The 10,475-nt window shown below is 36.3% G+C and overlaps 1 protein-coding gene across 1 annotated transcript; it reads right to left on the reverse strand.

Annotated features, from left to right (window-relative positions):
• Positions 1–1,334: 1,334 nt before the first annotated feature.
• On the reverse strand, positions 1,335–8,241 carry LOC125472668 (transcription factor MYB114-like). Its single transcript, XM_048574341.1, has 3 exons — positions 8,134–8,241; positions 1,734–1,756; positions 1,335–1,471 (listed from the first exon to the last, which is right to left on the reverse strand). Exons 1-3 carry the CDS (start codon positions 8,238–8,240, stop codon positions 1,335–1,337), a joined length of 267 nt encoding a protein of 88 aa, XP_048430298.1. The 5' UTR covers position 8,241.
• Positions 8,242–10,475: the final 2,234 nt, after the last annotated feature.

A 10,475-nucleotide genomic window follows, 5' to 3' on the forward strand; every position in this document is an offset into this window, starting at 1 on the left:
ACATGCAATACTTTATCGAAAACCGTCGATATAAACTCTTCGGCATTATCCAGTCACCCGAACCTTAAAGTAGAGTGGTGAAACTTTAATCGGCCAAGAGGTTTAACAGCAATGTGTGTGGACAAACATGTGACCAGTTTGTTGATTTATTAACCAAAATCATAAATATTTATATGGTCCGCATTTTGGTTGGATTAGTCTACATATATTCCCTTGAATCCACTGTGAAAAATGGTGATTTCGTATCTTTGCAAGGGATGATTTAGAAGATCAATTTCTCTAATGAGTAGGCTTGGCAAAGTGTGCTTGTGGGTATAAGATCCTTACTTCGGGTAAGGAGGTGCGTCGTAGCATCATTGTTTGACCTAAGTGTCCCAAAAGGTCGTTCCAAAGCAAGTAAACTGCTCAATCACCAGGCTCCAGGCCGGCCACATGTGGTGTGTTCCCAGTTAGGAGACAACCCATTGACCTTAAATCAAAGATGCATGCTCATTTTTGGAGGTGGTGCAAAGATATTTCACTCTTATTTCTTCAGTGGTTTCATTCATGATCATTGTCATCTCGAATATCCTTAAATACTTAACCACAGGGAGAATTTAAGGTCCCTTAAATGATAATTCAGTACCATTCATACAACGAGGAGCATGCCAATGCTCTTAATCAGGTTAGATAGATCCGAAGTTGTTATTAGAGATGTGATTTAGGTGTAAAATTAGTATGGGTAGTATCGCATTCATCCAGACAACTAACTTTCCCACATTCCTACCTAATCACGTGTTTATTTGAATTGGGTCACATGTATTAAGAAACATGATTCAATTAACTCATATTCGAGGACAATATCAATAAGATTATCCATAAGTAAAACAAACACCAAACATGAATCCAATAACATAGAAAAATGTTCACAAAGTAAATGATTTACTAAGGGGATTCGGCCAACAAGACCATCCATGTCAAAATTCTGCTTTTTCCAACGATGTTTGGTGAAGAAAAATTAATCTCACATATTGACTACTAGAATTGTACTCCTTAACAACATTGGTAGGGGCACGAACATGTGCATAACCAATGATTTATTCCATCAAGATGGAAGTATATTTTGTAGGGTTTGTTTTACAATGTGAGCATAGTTATTATGCCAAAAACATGTGATGGTAGAGAGCCTAGAGAGAATCTCCTTAGCATTTCTCATGCATAAAATGTATGTAGTGAACGTCATAATAGAAGCATATGAGCTGAATTGATTATGGACATCAACAAATACAATAATAAGGACGATGTGGAGTGTCCCTAAGCTAGGATAGGAAATGGGAGAGATGTTTATTTATTAATTAATACCTGTTTCCTAAAAGCTTGTGAAGCCTAGTCATAAGATCTACTTCATCCTCTGTGAAGTCCCCTCTCTTAATATTTGGCTTTAGATAGTTCAACCATCTTAATCTGCAGCTCTTCCTGCACCTGTTTAAGCCTGCATATACACAATGCAAAGTTTATAACATCTTTCTACGTACTACGAATATGTCTGCAATGTGTTTTCTTGAGGAAGTTTCCGATGTGGGACTGTCCGTCTCCGCGTGGCCACGCATTAGCATGTTCTAAAGCATTAAATAAGCAGAACATCCGACTCGAAACGAATTGGCAAAGGTCTTAGAATGAAATACTGTGAAATGCTTTACTAGCAATACACATATCCATGTTTCAAAGTTATATATACATGTTGACATACATACCTGCTTTGTAAGGAAGTTGGTGCTGTTATCCATATTGTTTGTATGATCAAAACACAAGATATACATTTATATAAAATTTATAGAAGCACTTACTTGTTGAAGGTGCAGCAGCCATGCAAACAATGCGTGATTGAGAGAACACCAATTCTGGTACGTTTTTCCATGATCGAGAGAAAACATCAAATCTTCTGCGAACTTCTAGCTTGATGACAATGCTCTATGGGAAGCCTTAGTTGTCGTGTCTAGGGTTAGCAGGGACCAGTGTTTATATACTAGCCAAAAAGTCTTAGATTCCGTTCATAAGGGAAAACTAAAACTCTCCTTTCTTGGCTCTCAAGTAAAATATCATAATCATATATTATCAAGGATTCAATCAAAACCTACTTATAATGTAAGACACTTAATGTAGGGTTGATATAAGGAAATCAAATCGCAACTTAACTGATCTCCAACTTATACATTCCTATTACATATAGTAGACCATTTATGGTTGATTTATGTTGAATAAATCCAACATTCTCCCACTTGGTCTACTAATTGTAATGATCATGCCTCAAAACATATGTCGGAGGTCATTGTTTCTTTAATGGCCATATCACTGCGATCCAATCCCATCCTTAATTCAAATTTCTGTCAAATGGACTTCTCAATGTAGGATTAACAAGGTTGTAAATATATTTCATCTCAGAACCTTCATACTCACATACACTGAGTCAACCATTCACATGAAAACCATCAGATTATGATCTAGAGATGAACTTTAACTCAAGAACGGTCTTACTCTGTATCATCTCAGGTCTACTTTCATAAGTCACACCTTATGCTTTTAAACGGTCTACATGTTTACCAATGCAAACTTTTTACCATTCCAAGGTCACTCTTATGCTTTTAAGTAGTCCACATGTTTGCCAATGCAAACCTTTTATCATTCCAAAATGACACGTTATGCTTTTCAAGCATTCTGCATGTTTGCCAACGCAAACTTTTATTATTCCAAAATAAACTTATGCTAAAAGAATTAAATATGCATGCATTATTTGAACACAAATAATTAAACTACAATCTTTATTCAAACCCAACCTCGGAAACAAACCACATCTCAAAAGTCAAAGCTCAGTGAGTTTAGCTTACTTATTTTACTGCAGCTAAAAGACAGTTTTCTACTTCCACTAACTCAACATATCAAAGTTCGAGATCAATCCCATATTTTCTACATGCTTCTTGAAAGACATGACTGAAAGTGGCTTGTTCAAGGGATCTGTAAGCATTGATGTAGTATCAATATAGCTGATCTTTATGAACCCTTGCTTAATCTTTTCCCTAATCAACTTGTATTTGATATGCATGTGTTTGGTCCCAGAAGACCTCTTGTTGTTCTTTGAATAGAAAACTGCAGTAGTATTGTCACAAAATATCTGCAACGGATTTGTGACAATATTGACAACTCTTATTCCCTCTATAAACTTTCCAATCCATACTGCCTGAGAAGTAGCTTCAAAACAGGCCATGTATTCTGCCATCATGCTAGATGTAGCTATGTCCTTTTGTTTCATACTTTTCCACGAGATTGCACCTCCCACCATCATGAAAATGTAGCTAGAGGTTGATTTCAATTAGTCTTGACATCCTGCAAAATCTGAATCACAATAGCTGACCAACTCAAGCTTGTCACTTCTCCTGTATACCAACTTATAGTCTTTGGTTTTCTGCAAATATCTGAGCACCTTCTTTGTTGCAATCCAATAAGCATGTCTATGATTCGACTGATATCTCCCCAGCAAACTCAATGCAAAAGCAATGTCAGGTCTAGTGCATACTTGTACATACATTAGGCTCCCTAAACTGAAGCATATAGTTTATCATTCATCTCAAGCTTTTCAGCTTCAGTTTTGGGACTTTGCAGTTTACTCAACTTATCCCCTTTTGTTACTGGTACATCACAGCCACTGCATGTTAACATATTGAACCTCTTGAGTATTTTCTCAATATACCTCTTCTGTGATAGCCCAAGTAGGCCTCTGTTTTTGTCACGAGTGATTTCGATTCCTAAGACATAAGAGGCTTCACCCATGTCCTTCATCTCAAAGTTGTCATTGAGAATTATTTTAGTTTCATGCAACAAGGTCAAGTTACTGCTTGCTATAAGAATATCATCCATGTAAAGCACCAATATGGTGAAGTGTCTCCCACTGGATTTAAAATATATACACTCATCTTCAGAATTCTCAATAAAACCGTGTGATTGCATGACTTCATCAAACCTCAAGTACCATTGTCTTAAGGCCTGTTTTAGGCCATAAATCGACTTCCTGAGTTTGCAGACCAATTTCTTACCATCTGCATAAATGAATCCCTCAGGTTGTCGCATATAAATTTCTTCCTCCAAAATGCCATTTAAGAATGCAATTTTTACATCCATTTTATGTAAATGAAGGTCATAGTGAGCCACCAAAGCCATTACAAACCTGAATGAATCTTTTGTTGAGATCGGTGAAAATGTCTCAGTGTAATCAATTCCCTCTTGTTGAGTGTATCCCTTGGCTGCAAGTCTAGCCTTAAATCTTTCAATTTCTCCCTTGGAGTCCTTCTTGGTCTTATATACCCACTTATATCCGATTGGTTTTGCTCCCTTTGGTAACACTGCAAGTTCCCACACTTTATTCTTTTTCATGGATTCAAGTTCACTCTCCATGGCTTTCACCCACTCTTCTTGCTGCAATCCACTTATAGCTTCTTTATAAGTTACAGGTTCACCAATATTAATATCTGCTTCACTCAAATACAGCACAAAATCATTTAAGATGGTTGACTTCCTCAGTCTTGTAGATTTTTGAAGCACAGGTGCAAGGACTTCAGGAATTGGTTCTGTAACTTGTACCGGTTCATGTATAGCATCATTAGTGACATTCGGTTCTTCCATGTTGCCTATGGTATCATCAGTGGCATCCATTAAATTATTTTGCACAACATTCTCAGTATCCTCAGTAACTTGTGGCAAGAGAAGATTATGGCTTATGTTTGAAGTCTGCACACCAGTGTCTTCTACATTTTCTTGTAAATTAGATTCATCTTGTTCTTCAAAAACCAAGCTGTGATTTGAGACTCCCTCTGTCATCTCTTTTATGAACTTCACTTTATTTGTCTCAATGAAATGCATTGAATTTCCAGGACAATAAAATCTAAATCCCTTAGTTCTCGATGGATAACCAATGAAATAGCAACTTATAGTTTTGGGATCTAACTTCTTTTCCTGAGGATTATATGCCCTTGCTTCTGCTTTACATCCCCATATTCTCAAATGTACCAAGCTAGGCTTTCTGTTGTTCCAAGTTGAAGGGTGTTGCAGTGACAGACTTGCTTAGTGCCCTTTTGCAGATATAGTTTGCAGTTTTAATTGCATCTCCCCATAGAAACATTGGCAAGTTGATAGAACTCATCATACTTCTTACCATATCCTTCAACGTACTGATTCTTTCTCTCAAAGACACCGTTCTATTGTGGTGTTCCAGGATTTGTATATTGAGCTACAATTCCTTCACTTTGCAGATAAAGTGCAAAAGGTCCTAGATTTCTTCCATGTTCAGTGTATCTTCCATAGTATTCACCACCTCTGTCAGACCTCACAGTTTTGATTTTCTTATCCAACTGTTTTTCAACTTCAACTTTGTAAATTTAAAAAGCATTCAGAGCACTGGACTTCTCAGTAAGCAAATATAAGTAATAATATCTCGAATGGTCATTTATGAATGTTATGAACTACCTATAACCATCATACGTAGGCATAAGGAAAGGACCACATATGTCAATGTGTATGAGCTCTAGTAATCCATTACTTCTGATTGCATCTTTCTTGTGTGAACTCACCATTTTTCCTTTAATGCATTCAATAAATGTAACTGGATTATCAAACTCAAGTGGTGGAAGTATGTCACTTTTACTTAGGTTCTTTATTCTCTCAATTGAAATATGCCCTAATCTTTTGTGCCAAAGAGTGGAGGAAGTCTCATTTTGATTCAATCTCTTTTGTCCGACCATGTGTGCTACATGTTTTGACTCTTTGCAATTCAGTCTAAACATCCCACCAACATTCAAACCATTTCCAACAAGTTGACAATTTTTATAGATCGAAAAGCCACTGTCATTTATTGAAAATACAAAATTCTTCATAACTAGCTGACTAACTGATACTAGATTCCTTGGAATTAAAGGTACATAGCACACATTCTCAAGGTCTAATGTAAAACCAGACTGTAACTTTATTCTAACTGTTCCAATGAACTCAACAGCAGCTCTTCCTCCATTCCCAACGATCATTGAGACTTCATCCCTTTTTGGAACTTTTTTGCTTATGAATCCCAGTAATGAATTTGTCATATGTATTGAAGCACCACTGTCAATCCACCAAGAATCCCTAGCATATTCAATATTATTTGTTTCAAAATCCACCAAGAATCCCTAGCATATTCAATATTATTTGTTTCAAAACAAACTAAAACTTCACCTTTAAAAATCATAACATTACCTTTCCCCTTGCCACTGTCAATCCACTTTTTGTATTTTTGGCAATGTCTTTTCATGTGGCCAGGTTTCTTGCAGAAAAAACACTTGCCGTTGACAGCTTTGGAACCCTTGTTTGCACCTAGCTTGGAGTGATTCGATGCCCCCTTGTTGTAATCTTGCCTTGCAGTATTATTATGGTGGTCAGTCACTATATTCACTTTCTTTTCAAAAATTTCCTGCCTTATATGTTGCTCCTCATGCACACAGATCGCAATCAGTTCATTCAGACTCCACTTTTCCTTTTGTGCATTGTATGTGCTTTTCAGTTGTGAATGTTCATTTGGCAACGAGTTAAGTGCCACATGAACTAAGAAAGGATCACTCATAGGGACCTTGAGAGAATTTAATTTTGCACCAATATCTAGCAGTTCTAATATATGCTCACTTACACAACCTATACCATTATACCTTTTGGACATGAGCTTATTCATGAGATTCCCAGTTTCTGCCTTAGCTGATTCCTTGAATTTTTCATCAATAAATGCCAAGAACTCCTCGGCATTCTCGGACTTAGGAATGCCACCTCTCACTGTATCAGACATGGACTTCTTGATCACCAAGAGAGCAATTCGATTAACCTTCTGCCACTTTTCATATGTTGCTTTGACATCAACTGTAGCATCTGCAGCAGGTTCTAGAGGAGAATCTTCCCTTGTTGCCATGTCTAAATCCATTAATCCCAGACAGATTTCCAAGTCTTGTTTCCATTTTTTGTAGTTTGTTCCACTTAGGGTTTGAACAATGTTCACAAATTAATATATACACAACATGTAGGCATTGATTAAACCAATCCCAAAACTTTATAAAAATGAAATTGATCCAACACTTGTGAGCAAGATGAATCAATATGTTTTCTGACACTGATTTATGTGTTATACCAATTACCTTCATGCTAATTCCCAACACTTATGAGCAAGATGAGAACCTTCACTACTGATATAGCACATAAATCATGTCATACCATTCATATATGATCCAGAAAACAATGATCAACACTTGTGAGCAAGAAGAACAGTCTCTATATCATATATTGAATGCAATTTTATGAACAACAACTTTACTACATGATTCAATCTCTCATGACAAACGGCTGTAGCTTGAATATATGATTAACTGAATTATGCAGATGATGTCCATATCAACCTTATAAGTACCAAAGTACTAATGATCATGCAGAACAGTTAAAACTGACATGAATTAGAAACTATGCAAACACTGAATGTTTTCGACAGTCATCAAATATAGTTATAACTTTATACATGCATGTTGATCAATCGAAAACATATGAGGTATTGATTCTTTTTTGGTTTTAACCATACAAACAATGGCTCTGATACCAATTGTTATCCATATTGTTTGTATGATCAAAACACAAGATATACATTTATATAAAATTTATATGAAGCACTTACTTGTTGAAGGTGCAGCAGCCATGCAAACAATGCGTGATTGAGAGAACACCAATTCTAGTGCGTTTTTCCGTGATCGAGAGAAAACACCAACTCTTCTGCGAACTCCTAGCTTGATGACAATGCTCCATGGGAAGTCTTAGTTGTCTTGTCTAGGGTTAGCAGGGGCCGATGTTTATATACTAGCCAAAAAATCTTAGATTCCGTCCATAAGGGAAAACTAAAACTCTCCTTTCTTGGCTCTCAAGTAAAATATCATAATCATATATTATCAAGGATTCAATCAAAACCTACTTATAATGTAAGACACTTAATGTAGGGTTGATATAAGGAAATCAAATCACAACTTAACTGTTCTCCAACTTATTCATTTCTATTACATATATTAGACCATTTATGGTTGATTTATGTTGAATAAATCCAACAGGTGCCACTTTACTTCTCCATGAATCTCAATGCACTGCCTGAGAAGATCATCTTCCTCTCGAGTCCAGGCACCTTTTCTCATCACACTCATGTTAACGTCATATCCCTCCATCTCTTATCTGCTGCCTGGTAGCCACTTCAAAGCCTCCAGAAAGCCACCGAGCTACCATTATATGTAAATAGAGTGTTGGACATAACAATAACGTTATGGATAACTCCAACTAACTAAATCAATGCCAGTGACGTGCATGTCTGATATCCACAGAAGCAAAAAGTGACGAGTTTAAAAACATTTCATCGGGGGTCATATGTTAGTTACCAGTCTATCCTTTGAAAAATATATGTATAGATTATATTATAATATTACAGAAAAAGCTAACATTTCTGCATGACAAGGGGAGTCAATTTTCTAGGGCATAAAATTCTCTAGCTATAATATAATATTCAAAAGCACATTCTACGAATGTAAATGCAGAATCGTGTAACTAGTTACAACACACATCTTTCACCACTGAATATTCCTGCAGCTTCATATTTTCCGAGTGCAAGCTTTCGCTTCTTTTTCAGATGTTTGTTTGCATAGAAATTTTTCAATGTACTGAAAACACGACTTAATATATTAAGTGTCATAATAAAATTAGTTAAAAATTTTCTTTCAAGTTTTCATTTAATTGTATTATTATTTAATGTATTTGATCATGTGATCGGCACACTCAAAAATATCTCGCTTGCTTGTACTTGTCAAAACAAACAGACAAAAAACCCCTAAAAAATATATATGTACAAAGAGGCACGGGCACTATTTTCTTGGGTCCAAGCTACTGTATACCTTTTTTTTGGGTCCAAGCTACTGTCTACCTTTTTTTGGGTCCAAGCTACTCTCTGCCTTTTAAGAGACAAAGAGGCACGGGCACTATTTTTCTGTACGAAACCACAACGAAATTTTGACACCGCACCTAACATTAATTGCTAAATAATTGGACGACTTCTTACAACGAGAGATTTTCTTTATGCTTAGAACACATGATGGTCTGTCATATATTATCATATAAATGAAGTGAACATATTTTTGAAGTGTTTTCTCACTCGTATGATGATATATTGTATATGTATCATTTTCATGCACAATAAAAATTCTCTTCTGAGTATGCTCTAACAAGAGTCAGTCTAAGGTAATGTCCACTTAATAAATTTTCTAGGCATATTAAATTTATAGATCAAATTTTGTTAAAAAAAAAAAAAATTAAGTGAAATGATTTTGTTGATTCATATCTTGGCTTACTGTTAAACAAATATATAATTATATTTTTGGTATTCGGAAATTGATGTCATTAATTAGTAGACAAATACATAATTTTATTACCAGCCACACGTGGATTGTCCTGGGGCTGGGCACGGGCACGGGTCGGGCTGGCCTAAATTTGAAGGAACCTGACCCTACTCGTTTTAAAATGTAATGGGCCGGGTAGAAGGATTTAGAGTTTGGGAACCGGACCTAACACGGCACGTTTCAAACGGGCCGAATCAGGACGGGTTCACGAGTCCTATTACCTTTTTTTCTTCGGTTTTGGAATGGCACCGATCTGCTCCTCAACCTTCACGAGCTCGTCGGAATTAGCCTTCGCATTGGCCTATAATTTTCGACCTAAACAAACACAAATCGCAAAAAAACCCTAATCAATATCAAATCTCATATAAAAACTTCAAATTCATAAACATTTACTCATAACAATGCATCGTTCACCCAGGGAGGAGTGAGAGAAGGCAGATCAGAAGTAGAACGGAAGGGATTGTCCACTTCCTCATCGTTGCAACTTGAAAACACTTCGAAGAAGAAGTTCACTCATTGAGATTTATTTGTTTCTGGGTTAATTTCCTTATATCCAGAAAATCAAAACCCAAAAATCGAATCCCTTTTCGACTCATGCATGCCTTCAAAATCAATTGAATTTCAAAAACAAGAACACTGAATTGGTAGAAATTTCCCAAACAGAAAGGTATGCAGAGATTTCCCAAACAGAAGGATATGTAGAGATTTCCCAGACAGAAGGATATGCAGAAATTTCCATTTGGTTTAATTATGCAGGCACAACAAGGACATGCAGAGATAGGTATGAAGGTACAACATTCTCAAGCTCATCTTGGACCTCCTGCAACTGCTCGATGGAGATGACGATGAAAGCCTTTACTTCTTCAGCATCGAGAAGATGACACTCTCACAGGTCCAATCCTCACGGCGAAAATGCAGAGAAAATTAGCAAAATCCATATTGGGGTTTTGGGTTAAAAGCTAAAAATGCATGATTTGTGGAAAACCCAGCTAGGATTAAGAACTTGAAGAAAAAGAA

This window comes from the organism of the source record quoted next, unplaced genomic scaffold, assembly GCF_019419815.1.
Source record: "Pyrus x bretschneideri cultivar Hongxiangsu unplaced genomic scaffold, Pyrus_bretschneideri_v1 Contig71, whole genome shotgun sequence".
NCBI classification, from domain to species: domain Eukaryota; kingdom Viridiplantae; phylum Streptophyta; class Magnoliopsida; order Rosales; family Rosaceae; genus Pyrus; species Pyrus x bretschneideri.